This window comes from Embiotoca jacksoni, unplaced genomic scaffold (assembly GCF_022577435.1).
Source record: "Embiotoca jacksoni isolate LCO1_2020_lvr unplaced genomic scaffold, fEmbJac1.0.p SCAF_6, whole genome shotgun sequence".
Taxonomy (NCBI): domain Eukaryota; kingdom Metazoa; phylum Chordata; class Actinopteri; family Embiotocidae; genus Embiotoca; species Embiotoca jacksoni.
Genome location: NW_027185414.1, coordinates 9651470 through 9670475, shown reverse-complemented (window position 1 = coordinate 9670475; position 19006 = coordinate 9651470). Strand labels below are relative to the sequence as shown.

General features: G+C 40.0%; 1 protein-coding gene across 2 annotated transcripts in view; it reads left to right on the top strand.

Moving 5' to 3' along the window:
- The window catches only part of LOC138213083 (MAM domain-containing glycosylphosphatidylinositol anchor protein 1), a 171109-nt gene that overhangs the window by 133708 nt on the left and 18395 nt on the right, over positions 1-19006 (top strand). For both annotated transcript variants that reach the window (XM_069173935.1, XM_069173934.1), the window contains exons 10-16: positions 151-417; positions 605-753; positions 8634-8814; positions 8947-8970; positions 11388-11540; positions 12181-12342; positions 18238-18368. In XM_069173935.1, the coding sequence (XP_069030036.1) occupies positions 151-417; positions 605-753; positions 8634-8814; positions 8947-8970; positions 11388-11540; positions 12181-12342; positions 18238-18368 (1067 nt within the window). The remainder of the gene's footprint in view (positions 1-150; positions 418-604; positions 754-8633; positions 8815-8946; positions 8971-11387; positions 11541-12180; positions 12343-18237; positions 18369-19006) is intronic.

Below are 19006 nucleotides of genomic sequence, written 5' to 3'. Positions count from 1 at the left end.
CAATAATGACTGAATAGTTAGAAATTAAAAGATGTATCTTCTGCACCACTGACAGCATCATTAATTGGCATGTCCACTTAAGCAGTGTCTAAACTTTGATAATAAAATGTTTTAAGTGGACAAAAATTCACTGGTGTATTGTCTCTGCAGACCCTCCCATTCTGGACCCAGTCTTTCAGGATGTGCGTTCAAGGAACTATCAGATGGTGACCCTGAGGTGTACGGTCCTGCGGTCAAACCCTCCCCGACTAACAGACATCCGCTGGTTCCGTAATGGCGACTTCATCCGGATGCCAATGCCCGATCTAAAGGAGACACCGGAGCTGAAGTTCAAACTGGAACCCACCAACAATGGCTCTTATGAGTGTCGAGTCAGCAACAGTGCAGGGACATCAACATGCACATTTAATGTCTCTGGTGAGTAAAAAGAAATTAGCCTTTGCTTTGTTATCCATCTTTGGCAAAGGGTCTATAGAGCTATCTATTTCTTATTCATCTGTCTGTACTGCATCTATCCAACATGGGCCAGTTGTTTTCTTCAGTGATTTTGTGACATTTTAGACTAAAAAAAAATTGACTTTTCTCTATCTCCCCTGTCCTACAGCACAACCCTACAATGCTGAGTTTTACTTTGATACACCCAACCCGGTCCGGATCCTGAAAGGAAACAATTACTCCTACAACCTGCAGTGGACACAGAAAGACCCTGAAGCCACAGACCGTATCATAGGCTACTGGATTAATGTCCAGAAGGTAAAGTACTCCCACACAGACACCCTGTCCAGCAGAAGTATACTTATTGGCATGCATACACACACACACACACACACACACACACACACACACACACACACACACACACACACACACACACACATATGCGTGTACTGCAATCATGGTATATTCATGTCATTTATGTGGATAACAGGCAGACAAACAGGAACTCGTTTGTTATCAAAGTCTCGTGAGGCTGACATTGATCAGTCTGGCTTGAACCTCAGAAAACTTTGGTCACCTGTCTTTGTTTGTAAGAATCACCTTGACGGAACAGGCTTAGAGCGTGTATCGACAGGAACACGCATACGAACAAGTCTGTATGTAGTGATGTTTACATGCTAAGTAAACATGGGGATTTATGAGCTTGGGCAGTGTCGGGCGTGTGTAGTCAATCAATAGACACCTCGACTGAATGAACAAAATCTCCTCTCCTCTCCTCTCCTCTCCTCTCCTCTCCTCTCCTCTCCTCTCCTCTCCTCTCCTCTCCTCTCCTCTCCTCTCGTTAGAATGTCTACTTTCACTCAGCATCTCTTCCCCAGTGTCCTTCCCATTTCTTTCTCTTTCTTTCCCACCTCTCAATGCCTTGTTTCCACTCATGTTCTTTATGTGTATCTCTCTCGCTCTGTTTCTTTCACTCTCCCTTTCCATTTTTCCAGCTCTGAGGTTCTGCGCTATGAGTGCAATCTTAATGACATTTAATGTTGGGTGAACCGTGGCAACTGACATAGCACTGATAAATAGTTGCTGCAAGTTGTTAAGCTGACTGTTAAAATAATGAGTTGCATTAAGTAGCATTTTAGGACTTCTTACATGTTCTTAAACTTTAATTTAATGTCATAGTTTTTACCTGCATGCTTTCATGAGTGCATTAGAAAGCAACCAAAGAGAAACGGGAAACAAAGAGAAATGAGAGGGTGAGAGAGAGCAAGAGAGTGAATGGAAGGGTGTGAAAGAGAGAAATATGATGCAAATTAAAGAAAAACAGCAAATCTCACGGGTCCTCTCGACTATTAAATAGAGTACAAGAACGTTCAGATGTAATACCCTTCTCAATTTCACAACCCATCTATTTCTGCAACATTTTCTCTAGCTCATCGTTTTAACGCCTTGACACTCTATCTTTTTAGCACATTCAAAATGATGTGAGGGTCTCAGGAGAGACATGCAGATGGGGGGGGATATGAGAGGACTCCTAAGTTTATGTAGAGGAGTGGTCTTTAATTTAGGTCTAAGCATATGGCTGTACGTTTTGTCAATTTACTTTAACATGCATCTTGATAATGTGTAAATTGGTGTTTTTCTCATGCAAGTTTGTGCACATTTATTGGCCTAATTGTATGTATATTTAATTGGTCTCAAATGTATTTACCTGAATATACAGAGTATGTCCATTCATGTGTGTACGTGCGTGCGTGTGCACCACCATGCCTCATTGGCAGGCTGTGAAATCTGTGTTCACACTTCTTAATTTAGTTTCGTTCTCCCTGCGGGGGGTTTCCCTGTGCAAGAATTAGCAGAGTTGACAGGCCCTCCTTTTTTCATCAAACTGTCTTTACACCAATTTTCCTCACACCACAAACTCCACCCCAACAGTTTTTTAAACGAGTGCTCTGATTTGCAAGAGATACAGTAATTAATATGTGATAATTTTATATTTTTGCAACAAGAGACTGACTGACCCTTTTATTGCTCGTTGCAGTCAGCCTATTTGATTTTGTCTCACTGACAAAAAAAAACTCAGGTTTTCTTTTCTGTCATCAGAGTTTAATCTGGTGTTCTTTTTTGATGCATATGGATCTAAGGAAGTATAATGTAATAAACTATTTATTAAATTTAGGAGGAGCCAATGTGTGGAAATTCTTCACAAAAAAAACTGTGGCAGATTAGCAAATCTGATTAACAGACAAGGACAAAACAGTGACCCTGTCAGCTGCAAGGTATGAAGTCAACACTGAAAAACGTTCCTAAAAAAAAAAAAAAAAAAAAAAAAAAAAAATTTGTGCAGGAGCCAGTAATAAATCTGACATCAGGAAGTTATGTCTGGGTGGTTATTCAACTTAAATTTGATTTTCACTAATCAGTTCAGTAAACATCTCTGTCTCTTCTTCTGTTTCCTTGTGTTCTGACAGAAAACAAAATTAGCACTCCAGCAATTTATTGATTTATTCACTGGTTAATGACAGAAAGGTCTTTGCTCAATGTATCATCTTGGCTCATATTTAATAAAAAAAAATTCTCTGATTCCAAATTTTTTAATATTTAACATTTTGTGGCTCCTTATGTCCTCTATTATAATATCGTGAATTTCTTTTGGTTGTGAACTTTTCCTGGCTGCGTCTTGTGCTTTAGGAAACACTGGTCAACCTTTTTTGTTATTTTCAAACATTTTAAAAACCAGATAATTGATCAATTAATTAAGAAAACAATCAATAAAGTTTTTAATAATGAAAATAATTATTAGTTGCCATCTTGAAATATATTTTTTTGACACACTTGATTTGTGCATATTTAAATGCTGCCTTGCTGAACTTTTTCAAACTGGTGCAGTCTCTTCTGATTTGCTCCAAAAGGCTGTTTGGACAACAACTGTACAGATGATTGCCAGCTAGCAATCGATGCCCTGACTGTGTGTGTGTGTAAGTGTGTGTGTTTACAATCAACTTAGCCTCTGAATGAACTCTGTTATTTCTCCTCTGTCTCTCTTCTTTTTTCGTCTTGTCTTCATTTATGAAGCAGATTCATAAAGGCACGGTACCCGTACAAGGTTTTCTCTCGAGCTGAATTCATACGAAAGTCAGGAACTTGTACTGACTCTTCAATGTGTTATTTGTGCCTCACCTACCAAATCAGCATCTAACTGCACCTTTCCATCTTCACTTGGTATGCAGTCTCATGGTTTCTAAAATGTGTCTGTGACCATGGTGAATTTTGGAATTTCCTTATTTGTGCTTGCTGATCTGAAATTGCATGTTTTCATCTGTCAATGTTGCATTTCCAGGAAATAGCATGAAAGGTTGTTTTTTTGTTTTCAGTTTCATGCACATGAATTTAAATCTGCTTACAATAAAGTGTATGTATGTGCTGTACTTATTGTGTTACATATAGTGTAGTGAAATGATGACTATCCCAATGCAATCATGTGAAACTTATACAATCCATAGCAAAGTGTTACACATCACACCTGCTATACGCATATAGCTTATAGAGAACTAACTTGGCAGAATTCACATATATGTGTTTGTATTTCTTTTGAACCCCACTTCTTTATTATACCTTCCACCTTTCTTTTCTCCCTTCTCCCTCTTCACGCTTTTCCTCCCATCTCTTAATCTTTCCAGCTCCTCTCCATATTCTTCTGCCCTCTGGTTTGAAGTTGTGTGTCATTTCACTGAAGTTGTGCAGCTATAGCAGCTGACGTGCGCTCTTGTGATAATACCCAGTTTCTTTCTGCACTCTCATACACAATCACACACAGCCACACAAAACACTGCTGTGTAAAGACACATCCCCATTATCATATATATGAGAGATTAGAAATATTCATGGTGAATTAAAGTTGTACATTAAATCAAATATATGAATAATTTATGTACATTACCAGCCCAACTATGTAGCTATATTTGTATTCACACAAAAGGCGCATGGGCCAATGCAAGCTTTGTATGCTAAATGCACAGTGCACACTCACCGAATTTGTCACACACACACACACACACACACACACACACACACACACACACACACACACACACACACACACACACACACACACACACACACACACACACGCACATGCACACTCAATATCAGTGGAATGCTGAATCAGTCATAAAAAGAGATGTATTAATAGAGGATAATAGACAAATTAACCTCCCACTACTTATTGTTGGAATAGGCTCCCTTCTCTCAAGCTGTCAATCCAAATTTCTCTCACGTACATGTCACTCTGTCTGTGTTTCTATCTCATGGCTGCTCCCCTGCTCTTACCCTCTTTCACATCTTGTGTCTTTTTTGACAGACACACCTTAAAACACTGTCGAGCTGAAATTCCTGAATGGATTTGAACCCACACACATGCACCCACGGATACACACACACACTTACGTACATGTCAAAAGAGGTGGATGGTCTTGCATATCAGTCTATCAACCAGCCTCCTCTCTGCCTCTTTAAATATGTCAGTCACTCACTGCTGTCACGTTGACTGTCTCCTTCTGTTGGTCTTCTCATACACGCTGTGTGTCTTTCTTACTCTCCCCTTTCCTCATCCCTGTCACTTAGAGACACGCACACACAGGCACACACATTACGTCCACTGACCTACTGAGGGAAGCAGACAGAGACAGAAGCAGGGAGACAGAGACTCTAACCTGTAGTAGGAGCAGCTGAATTCCACTGAGTCACACTTCAGCACCTCATCGATCCAATGTGTGTTTCCAGACCCACACAGTGTCTGAATGTGTGTTAGTTTGTGCATACACTTGGATCAGCCATCTTTTTTATGTCATCCATCTCCCACACACTTTAAAAAGGGCCAAAACAAGGGTAGCTTGAAGCTCAGACTTCCCAGAATTATTAACTCATCTCTTCCTGCTAACACACACTCTATGCATATTACATGAGCAACGCTTTTCTTCCTTTCTATATCCCACATAATTATGCATATGCCACATTGCAGTGTGTAAATGTTTATATGGCTGAATGTTAGCATAAGCAGGTGTTAAAAGGGCTCAATTTGTGTAACTGCTACTGTGTAAAGTATTATACACTGTATGATAATGCATGAGTCTGTGTTACCACTTATGGCAACTGAGCAAATGTCTGACCAAATCACTTACACTGCCTTTGAAGCTTATTACTGTATGTGTCAACAATGAAAACAGTGCTGAGCAATGCACTGAATCAATGCAAGAGTGTCTCAAAACGTATTCATTACGTACTTGTACTATGTAACGGTATCTTCAGTCAGAAAATTACTTTTTCATGAAGAGTATCCTGTTACACAACATGCTGGCTCTAATTCCCTGTTAAGCCTTGTCTGTCTGAATTCCTTTCTGAATCAGCAGTTAGCTCACGAGAGTGATAATTCGGAGAGTGTAATGGTAGGTCAACTGAAAATTTCTAGATCACGCCAACTATGGTACAAAGAAACTGGAGACCTAGGCCCAGCAGTTCAGGCTTTAATGCCCCTTAATATTTTTGCTCTCACAGTTGCATTTTGAAAGAATTTTTGGTAATAATTGGGAAAATTGTATGGATAAGGATTTCTTTTAGCAGTTAAGGTCAATTAGATACTATTACCTAGTACAGATATTACATATTATTCAGTGGGAGGAACTGCGGTTTAACTTAACCCTTTAAGCCTTAGAGGCCCCCAATTGGGGTCCATGGAGAAGACTTAGCAAAACTATTATTAAAATATGGACATATATACTGATATATGATGAAGTGTTCCCTTTATTATTAAAAATATTTTTTTAATATAATGTTTTATTGTGGTTGCAGAGATATACTCTTTTTATTATGGGTATGCAATTTTCGAGTAAAGGCCTAAAAAATAGGTGTGTTTTTAAAAGGTTTAAAAAAAAAAAAAAAAATTCTTAAGTCTGCATGTCCTACTGTTGGGAGAGGAGGGAGAAGGATCTTCCATGACTGGAACGAGAAGGTGAAAAGTTGGAGCAACTGAAATGGAAAAAGACAGAATGACACTGAGAAAAGGAGATTGAACAGCCATTAGTGGCACAGTGCCTGGTGAGAAAGGGAGGATTTGGTTCCATGTGTGTTGCCGAGCTCAAACTTGGAGGGATCGGGCTGTGGCTGCTATGATGGACTCGCACAGTAATTGGAGTTGTACACAGTTCTTGGCAGCCCGGGCAGAAGTCACCGCAGTCTTGTCAATACAACTGATCAGCTCAGTCTAGTCTCAGGGTTTGAATTTGTGTTGGTGAGTAGACATCCAATGGGAACAGCACCACCTCAACTTGAGTGTCAGAAGACAGGAGGGAAAGCAGAATAGGGATGTCAGAGCATACAGTGCTGTAGCAATTATAGGGAAAGTTACGTGATGCATCAGTGCCTCTGCCTCTGACTAGTCTTTGGATTGGAGCAGCTGAGTAGAAGCAGAACAGAAAGCATTCACATTAGGGTATTGTTTTATCTAGATTATATATACATATATATATATATATATATATATATATATATATAATCTAGATAAAACAAGATTATATATACCATATATCTATATCTGTTTTTTAGTGAATCAATAATCAAATAATATCATATCCAGTAGATCCTAAATCAAAATTCATGGTGGATGACAGAAAATGTGTCTTTGGGAATGTTATGCGCACAAACTCCGATTGCTGACTATTTAAGGGATCCTTACAGTAGACATTTACCCAAAACACACACACATCACACACAATATACACATACACACACGCCTCTGCTCCATGCGTTACCTGATAATGGCATGCTGTGGGTGTACAAAGTTGTTATGGTGGAGTGGCTGACCTAATGCATTAGATTGAGCTCACTGTCAGGTCTTTAAGTAGCTGGGATCAGAGGCAGATACACAGCTAATGGATCCTTCTCGCCGTGGGTGGAATAACACAGCAAAAGCTTTGTTAAATGTGGTGCGAGCAACAAAAAAAAAAAAAAAAAAAAAAATCAAAGTAAAGAAAATAACTTTAAAAAAAAGGAGAAGACAACAATTGGACCGGCTTAACATGACAATCATTTTTATTTTTCAGATTTGATTTATGATGCACAACAAATTGAATTGATTTCAGGTTGCTTAGGATTTTATGTGAGTAAGGACATTACAAAGCTTACTACAATACATGTGTTTTAACTGAAATAGTTAAAGAAGTATTCTTTTTTTTAATTTCGAGTATTTATGTAGCCACTTTTGAGTCCTTCTTGTGGCAGCAGTGATGGAAATCACACAACTTGCTTAGTGCAACTGGACCAATGTTTATTTTTTGTTATTTTTTGAGATCCCAACTGGGTGAGGGAAAGGTCGTCTTTGCTGGCCTTGAATACATATTGGAAGAAAAGATTGTAGCAAGACACCTGGTTTACTTTGTTTTTGATGAAAAATATGACACTGAAAACGTAATGCAATCCAATGGCTCTATCCATGTACTGAGGTATGTTGTCTGGCTATATGCCTAGAAGTGCTGACTGTATACCCATCTCTATCTCACTGACATAAATAGAAATGTGAGAAAACTTTGTGATGATATGGTGCTAAATAGGCAGATTTGATATAAATCATTGCTGCTTTTCCAACACAAAGAAAATATCTTTAGAACATTGATGACATGTTTTACTCATTTTTAAGCAGACAATATTTTTGCCAACAAAAATATAAGGAGATATTCCACCCTGTGTTTGTCTTTGCTTGCCTGTTTACACAATATTGCCTGTGAAAACCCTCCAGATGGAAGATGAGCTGAAGCTGTTAACCAGGGTGACTTTTCCCCTGATTACCTCTGATTGGTAACAAAAATTTGAAATCAAAGCATATCAATGTTAATTAGAGGATTTGAGGGTGTCATGCTGAAAGATGGCGATATAGAGATGGGAAGCATACCTGACAGTTTTGGCACCGCCGTGTGTGCCTGTTACTGTTTCTGCCTCTCAGTCAGATCTTTGTACCCATCGTGTTGTTTTTTTTCCCACATTTGAGCATATTTGTGAGTATACATCTTAACATGTCTGCATCTTCTCTGTTTGTGTGTGTGTGTGTGTGTGTGTGTGTGTGTGTGTGTGTGTGTGTGTGTGTGTGTGTGTGTGTGTGTGTGTGTGTGTGTGTGTGTGTGTGTGTGTGTTTACTTGTATGAACATAGAACAAGCAGAACCTGATTTCAAAGCAGATAGACCTCAGGGGTAAGGATCCAGAAAAGGGTGTGCTGATTTCCCACACAATATCAGACCTGAGAATCCCTCTTTCCTACGAGGTCCGACTGGCTCCCATCACCACCTACAGCACAGGGGACTACATCAGTCGAAGCATCCAGTATTCAGAACGTGAGTCTAATTTTAAACCTCTGATCTTTGCCTGAAGTCATTATTGTTCATATTCATTCATACAGAACATAGATAAATTGATGGGATGTACATATCTGAGTGATAATCAATATTATTGTAATTTTCTTACAGCCTACACATACCCAAGGCCTTCAGGTGAGACATAACTACCATCCTCTGCTCTTCCACATTTTACAATCTTGAACGTGCTGTTGTGACTTGATAGATGACAGGTAGGTGAAGTTAGGAAGGCACGTTGAATTTGAATGAAAGCTAATTTAGCATGTTTGCTGCAAGCAATGTCAGCACAAGTTTGTCAAGGCAAAGTTTGCCATGACCTATCGTTGGCCTTTGTTATCTCGTTACAAAGGAAACAAATTGGGTAACAGTAGTGAGGAAGCCGCTCTATGGAATTTTAAATGCCATAAAAAAGGATCCCTGATGGGAGGGCTAGTTGTGTGATTGGCAAAAGGCTTTGAATGTATTCTGTATGGTCTTCATCATAAATTTGTGCCTCCTCTCAGGCCCCTTTCTTTCTTTCTCTCTCTCTCTCTTTCTCTCTCTCTCTCTCCGTTGCTCTTTTGCACTAACTCCTGTTCTCTCCCTGCCTCTCATCCTCTCTCCTGCCATCCCTCTCTTTTTCTCAGTCAATTGCGTCTTGTCTATTTTCTTCATTAAGAGACACGCAGCATTTTTCTGGCAGGAGTGGCAGTTGGCTCCGTCAGGGTGAGGCAATTAAAACAACAGCAGATTGGAACAGACTGCGAGAACAACAGTGCAAATTGAAAGGAGCGCATGTAGTGGAGCAGAGTGTGAATAGTAATAGATTAGCTCCCTGAAACAAAGAAGCACACAAGAGCCATCCTCATGGGGAGCACAAGCCATATACATCTGCAGCAGACTGCGTGTGTGTCCGGGAAGCTTTTACTAATGCTGTCAGCTTGGACGGTTTTAGATGACGGATGTTATACTCTCTTGGCTCGATTTTTATTTGTCTAGTGAGTCTCTGATAATGGCAGAGCCCTCCAGATGGGCTAATGAAGGTGTCAACACCATGGAGAGAAGCCCTTTTATCTTGCTTAACAAGAGGCATCAGTGTATGTATGTGGCAATAAGAAAATGCGAGTCAAAAACATTTGAATGGGAAGACATGAAAATGATCCCGAAGATCCAAGAAGAGTATTTGTCAAGTGAAAATGCAGCTGATCATAGCTTCTTCCTAAATTTGTTTTTAGGATTATGCATCATATTTAGAAAGTGTTAACAGCAAGGTGAAGCATTCAGTGAGAAAAAGGTAGACTTGTGCTTCTTAGTGTAGTTTATGCACAATATGCACACCCTCCCAAACTGTACAGACGAGTCTCTGTGCTTGCATTAATTCTTTCCAAGACAATTAAAGGCTCCTTTTGTGCAGGGATGATTCTGTAAGTGTATTGCATGTCACACTGTGCAAGATGGGTCTAATAAAGTCTTCAATCTGTGTCAGACTGTATGAGGTCCATTTGAGGCATGTCCGATTGTGCAATGAACGTGTGGTGAACCGTAACACTACGATGTAAGTAGAGGGTGGTATGTCAGAACAGAGGCACATCAGTAATTTGCGTCATCCATCTGCACTCTTGATTTTAAAATGCCCTTATTATTGTTGTTTTTTTTGCACACAGGTGTATTTTTTCCCCTCACACTTTAAACATAAATGGCATGTACGATGTGTTGAAGCAGCAGTGACTGTGAGAATCTAATCTGTTGGACACCATCTGAAAAATGCTACAAACTGTCCTTGGTTTGCAAATTTTCAATTGGGCTGTCAAGACATATCGGGCATGTCTCACAGTGCCATTAAATACCACTGCTTTGGATTAATATTCACACATTTTACCACATTTTTCAAAAATATATCCTTAGACTGGATACTGTATGCTCAACATTGCCTTCGAAATGTTAATGTTATATTTTTCTTCCGGCAACTTTCAAATGCAGTTGACCCATACAGTGTCAGTTGGCCAGAGGCCCCATCAGGGTTCATTGTTGCATTGATGGATACTTGGATTATCATGACTGGGCTATTTATCACATGTCACTTTAATGTTCAATGAATAAAGTCTTTAAAACAACCTGTAGTGTGAAACATGGTTCAATATCTCCAGGCAACATATCTTGTTTTGACAAAACTCTTGTATCTTCAAACAGTAAAACTTGTTGGTGTTATGTATTACTTTTTTTTTTCTTTTACAAGACTTGACCCAATCTTTAGATGTCTCTAAAATGTTCTGCATGTAGGAGTTCTATATATGAATATGCATACTATGTAGAATCCACTTTAAGTTTCATATTATATACCCTGCCTCCTACGTTGTGCCTCTCACTTTGTAAGTAATTGCCTAGCTGTCTGATTTAAAGTGCATATTGCACAGGTCATTGTAGACCTATATTGTTTCCATTAATTTCCTGGGAAAGGTAGGTGGGGGAAAAAAGAACAGTAGGTTAAGTCATCTGCAGTTTGTAATATCTGATGTAATGCGTTTTTTTTCTCGTTTTTTTTCTCCACATACACACTCCCACACACATCCCAGACCATGTGTGTGGTTTTGAGGATGAGCGGATCTGCGGGTTCTCTCAAGACCGGAGTGATGGTTTCGACTGGACGAGGCAAAATCACCTGACACAGAATCCAAAGCGATCTGCTAACACCGGTCCAGAGACTGACCGCAGTGGGACAAAAGACGGTGAGGAAACCAGGGGGTACAGGTTCAGATTTGTGTGTAGTAATAGTTAGAGAAAAATAGAAGTTCGTCATGCAAACGTATTTAAAAATTTAAGACATAAAGAAAAAAATATGGAATTCTAATATTCAAAACAAGACCATGGGCAAGTTGGACCTTTCCAATTTTTTTCTTCTTATTCTGACGCCATAGTTTTCTATTCAAGACTTTGTCAACTTCTCTAATGAAATACAAAATCAGTTTTTTTTCCCACTGGTCATTATGGTTTCATTTGTTGAATTCACTTCTTCTGATAAGTGTTCATGTGGTCCATCTGAAAATAATTACATGAATAATTACATATTAGGCCTTAAAGAGACGTATCTTTGGGGGCATGTCTGGTTTGAATGACAGGCCGAGGGTGCAGTCAGGTTTCTGCTACAGGTAGGTGGGTGTAGTGTTCTTGATTTCTCAGTTAGCCAAGATCCCCGTGTGAGGGTTACATCTCGCACAGTCCTTTCTATGCTGATGTCAGCCCACCGAAGCTAAAGACTTGACACTTTAATGTTGCACTTAACCTTAACAAGACATTATTAGTCATAGAAAGCTTCTCTATTCTTTCTTTTCTTTCTATTCTATTCTTATGTTTTCCTGTCGGTTGCAGGGTACTACATGTACATCGAAGCATCACGCCCACGTGTTCAGGGGGACAAGGCTCGTCTACTGTCTCCACTTTTTAATGTGTCCTCAGTCAGGGGCCCCAAGGGCTCCGGCAGAGTCCCATACTGTGTCTCCTTCTACTATCACATGAAGGGAAAACACATTGGTGAGTAGTGGAGAGAAGAATAATCATCACACACACGTAGCATTCATAAAAGAAAAGTAGCGCACATGGATATACAGTGGAGAGTGTGCTGACACTCAATGCTTTCAGGGTTATTATATCACAGGGCTTCTGTGAAAACCTGAACTCTGAGCTTGATCATTCTTGTAGAGCTTCTCAAACACAATATTGTAGGTGTGCGTGCGTGCGTGCGTGCGTGCGTGCGTGCGTGTGTGTGTGTGTGTGTGTAAGTAAGAGAGAGAGATGGGAGGGCACAATGTTACAGAAGTTTTGTTCTGCTTGTGCCTCAGTGTGTGTGCATTTGTGTATCTTTGGAGGTGGTTGAAGGGGGCAGTGGGTGTGTGATTTATGGCAGGGGCAAGACACAATCAGTCATTTGGGGGAGCTGTTCATCATAATATGCTCTGTCACACTGCTAGAATGCATGCATCTCAGAGCCTACACACCTGCACACACACACACACACACACACACACACACACACACACACACACACACACTCATTCACTCACTCGCTGGCTCGCTCACTCATTCACTCACTCACTCACTCACTTGCTCACTCACTCACTCATTCACTCACTCACTCACCCATACACATACACATACACATACACAAACACAAACACATGAACACATGAACACACAGGCATGGATTCACAGACGCACACACACACACACACACACACACACACACACACACACACACACACACACACACACACACACACACACACACACAAACCCAACATATGGTAGAACTAGGAAATATATGATGTCATGCCCACATTTACAATATTGATGTATGTGTCCATAGCCCAGGCATTCATGCTTCAATGTCTGTAATATTAGTTCCATTGCTGACCTCCTTTGTCTCCTGAGGAGGTGTTGGTTTAGAAGGGCACAGTGTGTGTGTGCACATGTTTGTGTATAATCAGGTATGATTATGTAACAATTAGGTATAGATGACAATTTATTAAAATGTAGAGGTGTGTTTTTAGGCTATCTGGAGTGCACAGACAACCAATCAGATGACAGCCAGGTGAATCTAGATAACAACAAATGTGTAGTTTGCCTACGACTTCACCTGCTGCTGCTTTTGATACAGATGATCACACTGAGGGATCCTATTGGATTGTATGGAACAGGTTTTAACAGTTGGTTTGTCGTTTATCTTGCTGGCAGATAGTTCATGACACAGTGATAATTTCTCCAGGATTTAAAATAACTTCAGGGGTTTCCCAAGGATTGATTTTAAAGCCTCTATCCTTCACTCTTTATGTTACGCCTTGGTGGTGTTAGTAGGAAACAGGGCGGTTCTTTCCAACACTATGCAGGTGACACAGCTTTATGTGGATGTGTCTCCTGAAGACACAGGACCAAATGATGATGTTTAGATATCAGTGCCCTAATGTTAGAAAACAATGTGTATGCTTAATGGGTTATTTCTAGACCCCAGGTTCCCCAGTAGTGAAAAAAAACATTTATTGTAGCCTCAAATTAAGCAGAATGTTACTAATTCTCTTAAAGAATCCTATTTACCTATTTCTTTTCAAACGAACTAGTTTAACGTAATAGCATTTTATGAGGAGCCAATCTGTAACAGAGACGGCAACAATCCCTTTCTTATTTAGCACTCAGCGCTTGCTTACGATTAGCACAATCTGTTCCCAGTTACGCCCAACTCTGCCTCAATTTCCAATGTTGTTCTCCCAGTCTGCTCCAATCTGTTGTTACTTTAATTGCCTTACCTTGGCAGAGCTCACACTCCTGCCAGGGAGACACAGCGTGACTCTCAATGACGAAAAGAGACGAGATGAGGATAAGACAAGACGGGGTCACTGAGAGGAGAGATGAGACGAGAAGAGTGAGGAGGGGGTGAGCAGCCGGTCGGCCAGCCTCGGGAGAAAAAGGGGAGAGGGTTAATGATGAAACAGAGACCAAAGAGGATTATAGGAAGTACGACAAAAAAGTAAAAAGCTTTAGGAGAGGCCATCGACTTGTTGATGTTCAGAAGTAGTGAGAGGATGTTGAAGTACTGGAACTACTTTTAATGTACTTGATTGTATAGTGTTAAAGTACTGTAAAGTGTTTAAAGGGCTTCATATGTTGAATAAATTTTAGGCACTTTGACACAACGCAGTTTTTAGAAATGTTTTTCAAATGTTGCTCTTTTCTGACCCATATTAGCTCTTTTGTAACTCCATTGGTTTGAGAATATAAAACAGGGAGAAGTAGTTTTAGAGGATCTTGTAAAAAGGGGAAAGAAAGTGTAATGCTCTTTGCCTACTTTGGATTTCAGGTTTGAAATAGGGCAGCACTGCAAATAAAGACCTCCCCAGGTGATGTGTTTTGCGGTTCACCTTAATGCGCTTCTCTTTGGGCTCACTGGCAGCAACAATAAACAACATTTAATTAGTTTTGTTTGGCATTGGGTCGTATTTTAGACTGGCTCAGGTTTGCGGAGTGCCACTGGCAGGCTTAGTTGGAATCACTGGATTATTTTCACTTCAGAGTAATGGAGTTTGGAGTCTTCTTGTACTTCTTGCATGTTTGGATAACGTACTTTTTACAGGTCCGTGTGGACGATTCAGCTGTGTTAGTACACTGCATGATGTTATTATATACATATATGTTGGCGTTCACTTTGGTAATAAGCCTTTTTTCATGTGTTAATGTTTACCTCCTGCGTTTTAGGTTTGCATTCTCATTTTGAGGAATCCATTATAACCAGGTAGTTGTTTCACAAGATTTAATTAAAAAGGGATTTAGCTAAGCCTTAGTATGTTCCATTTTTTGTGCTCCAGAATTGTTTTTTTTGCTGAAAACTTTGAAAAGCATTATTTTGGCAGTGTTGAGCATAGTTTTGGTTATGAGGCAAACCAGTAGCAGAGACATACAAAGGATGTGAGGGACAGAAAGAGGTGAGAACCAATGCAGGTAGGCCTCCTTTCTGGGATCAAAGGAAAAAAGAGCTCATTTGAGTTCAAGTATCGCGGTGTGTGTTCATCTGCGTGTGTGGCTTTGTACCTCTGCTGTCTTCCACACTCATAATTCAACAGAGAAGTAGCGCTGATAGAGCTGTGGCTTCTCCTCTGACACTCTTACCGACACACTCTGCCATACCTCAGTCCAATCAATAGACTGCTTATCAGAGTCCTCTTCCACTGGCTGTGTGTGTGTGTGTGTGTGTGTGTGTGTGTGTGTGTGTGTGTGTGTGTGTGTGTGTGTGTGTGTGTGTGTGTGTGTGTGTGTGTGTGTGTGTAGGTGGTGGTGGTGAGAGGAGGCTCACATATGTGGAGGTAGAATGAGAGAGTGGGTTGAGCCGGTGAAAGTGGGCTATATCAAAATTAGCCAATGCACAGGTATCTCTCCATTATATAACTTCAGAGCTGCCTGTGTCTTTTCCAATTTAATGTGATGAACAGTCCCATGTGACTCCCATAATGTTGCAATTACAGCTATATTAGTTCATAATGTTTTATCACGAATATTTTCCTGTTTGTTCCTGCATGGGGCATGATCTAAACCGTAGATAACTAGGCAGAATTATTCCACTGTTAAAGGAATAGTTTGACATATTGGGAAAATATGCTTGTGTTTTTAAGATTAATACCTTTTTTTTAGGTATTTTTTCTTTTAACCCTGAAGTTAGAGCCAGCTGCTGATTTTGTTTAGCATAAAGACTGGAAACATGGGTGAGAGCTAGCCTGGTTCCTTCTAAAGTTCACTAATTAACATTTTATGTCTTCAAGAAATCTGAAAATGACAGAAAAACAAGTACTTGGGGTTTTAAAGGGGATGTTTGTGGGACTATTTCCTGCCTTGCCTTGTGATGACAAGATGGTTTGTCTTGTCATCACAAGGCTAAGCTAAACTAATGAGCTGCTGGGTTCGTCTTCAAAACGAACTATGGTCAGTCTTCTCATCTAACTCAAGAAAGCATATATTCCAAAACAATTTCTTTCAGGTTTATATAGGCACCCAAACAAAGAGTAGCCTGAAATCCACTAGTGGAGACAAATTGAAAACATTCAAATGCCTGCATATCTTTGAAGTGATACATTTTGCATCAGTCATGTTTAATTAAACCAATGTACATCGACAATAGAAACTGCAATTGTCACCCCTTTTATGTCACAGTCCCCAGAAGCTGTAAGGCTAATTAAACATTGTGTATATTATAGAGTTTGGAGTGAAGGCAGGATCACATTTTTTTTCAAGGTTTAAAGACCATTAGCTTATCGACACATTCACACAACACAGTGATTTATTTACGTCTGCAAGCATACGTTTACATACTGCAAGGGCACATGCACACATAAATACAGTATACAGAGATATTGTGCCCCCTGCTTGCATATTTGTTTAAGAGACTGGTGGTCGGTTAATGCACCAACTAGGATGTGGCTGGGATCGTTAAGAAGATGGATGTTTTTCTCACACCCTGGAGAACTGAGAGAGATAGTGATGGCTTGAATAGTGTCATCACATGAGAGTGAAGTGTATTAAAGGAAACAAAGTTAATTAAAAAAGGTAAATTATACAAGCATCTTTCTTTTTCTTGCTACCTCTCTCCAGCTCCTGACCACAGGTGCTGCTGTCTGACGTTATCTCTTCATCCTGCTGTCATTTTGCTCCTTTGCTATGATAGTGTGAAATAAAACTATCCATTGGACTGTCATTGTAGAGTTGAAGACATATATCATATATCACCCCAGAATATGCAATATGCAACGCTTCTACTTCCTACATACATTAATAGTATGTGGGCGAATTTAAAGTGGAGCAATGTGGGGCTGAGCAACATATGGAACTAATTCAATTAATTCCGATTTTGGTTCCCTGCAGTCCCCGAAGTTGTCAGCTGACAGCGATCAAATATGGCAAAAAAAGGATGATCAAACTACCACTGTGCTGTGCAGTGTTTATTGCTTGAGTGTTTCCAATATGCAAAAGGAACAAAACTGCTAGTTTTTCTTTCTTTTACTGTTTTTTCACAGATAGCCATATATAGCATGTGCCGATACAATAAAGAAAATCTTTTTGAATCATATTTTGTGTTGGGATTATGTAGGTGTGAAAAGAATCTATTGGAATTCTGAATGGTGCAATGTGATCAGAGGGGTGTACTACGAAGCAAGTTCAACATATCCAGGCTTTCTTTGCCTGAGCTGGTAAAACAAAGCGGATACTTGCCGTCAGAGATAATCAGTACTACGACGCTGGTTATTAGCTTTCTCTGTTAACTCAGGCTTCCTGCTTTTGGCTCTGAGGCATTTACCTAAAAGGGGGAGTGTTTGCTGTATCTGGCCAATCACAAACATGGACAAGTGTACTGACAGCACAGTTTTTATTTTACAAACAAGGAGCAAACTATAATCTTCAAAAACAAAGTTAAACAAATAATCCACACTAAAAGCAGCACAGCTGCTGCAGCTAAATGATGGAAGGATGTGCTTTGTAGTACACCCCTCTGTTGTTTAGAGTTTGCTCTTCTGGATTTTGTGGAGAAAACCCCCTTTTGTTATCTTGACGATGAGTCAGCAGCTAGATGTATGGTGATGTTTGGAGACTGAGATCATGCCAAACACAAGCAGTCAGAAGACAGCTTACTCCTTGCTGGATTGTAAAACATAAAGTAGTGTCACTGGGATGAAGCCGATGGTTACAATCAATTGCTTTGTCTTTCTCTTGTGACTGTCAACAATTTGTGTGTATGGTTGGATCTACCATTAGTCAGCCATTTATCACATGACTGTTAGATCAATTACAGATACAGTGACAGTCTACCGACAGTTCCGAATGATATCTATGTGCCTGTGTGTGCGTGTTTGCGTGTCTGCTTGAATGCATGTGTGCGATCTTATCTTTTTACAGGTACTCTCAATGTGCTTCTGAGAGTCAGGAGCATTGCCTCTGTGGACTCAGTGCTGTGGACAAAGTCTGGTCATCAGGGCCCGGACTGGAAGAAAGCTTTCCTCGACATGAGCCCCAGTGGACCTTTCCAGGTAAGGGCTTGGTGATTACTTTTTCTTCCCAACATACTGTAGGCAATTACAGAAACAACAACACAGCGGTGAAGAAATTATACAACTCGCAGACTTAACCCTCCCATTGTCCTAGGGTCAAAATCACCCGCAGCTGTGTTCAACCAAGTTCTATTTTATTTTTATTTTATTTTTATATTTTTTATTTTTATTTTCCTTGTCATCAATGATCCCCAAAAATATAAAAATAAAATAGAACTTGGTTGAACACAGCTGAGGGTCATTTTGACCCGAGGACAACGGGAGGGTTAAAAAAACGGTATAATATTTGAGGGAAAATGTTCATCTGTACAGAAAAAACATATGCAAGTTATCAGCAGTGCTTTTGTTTCTTCCCCTCAACCCTGCAACCTCACACTAAGTATCTGAGATGAGTTGCATGCAGATTCACAACCTTACCTGCAGGTATGATTGGGGCATCTGTTGAGAGTCAAGCATGTAGTCTCTCTACTGGTAATGTGAACTGAACTGAACTTGGCCTCCAGTGATTGCTTCTTGGTGGTTAATTTTCACCACGTGCCTACACCATTGCCAGGTCTGCTTTGACTTGCTCTAAGAAGAAGGAAAAAAATGTATTCTCTCTCTCATCTCTGAGACAT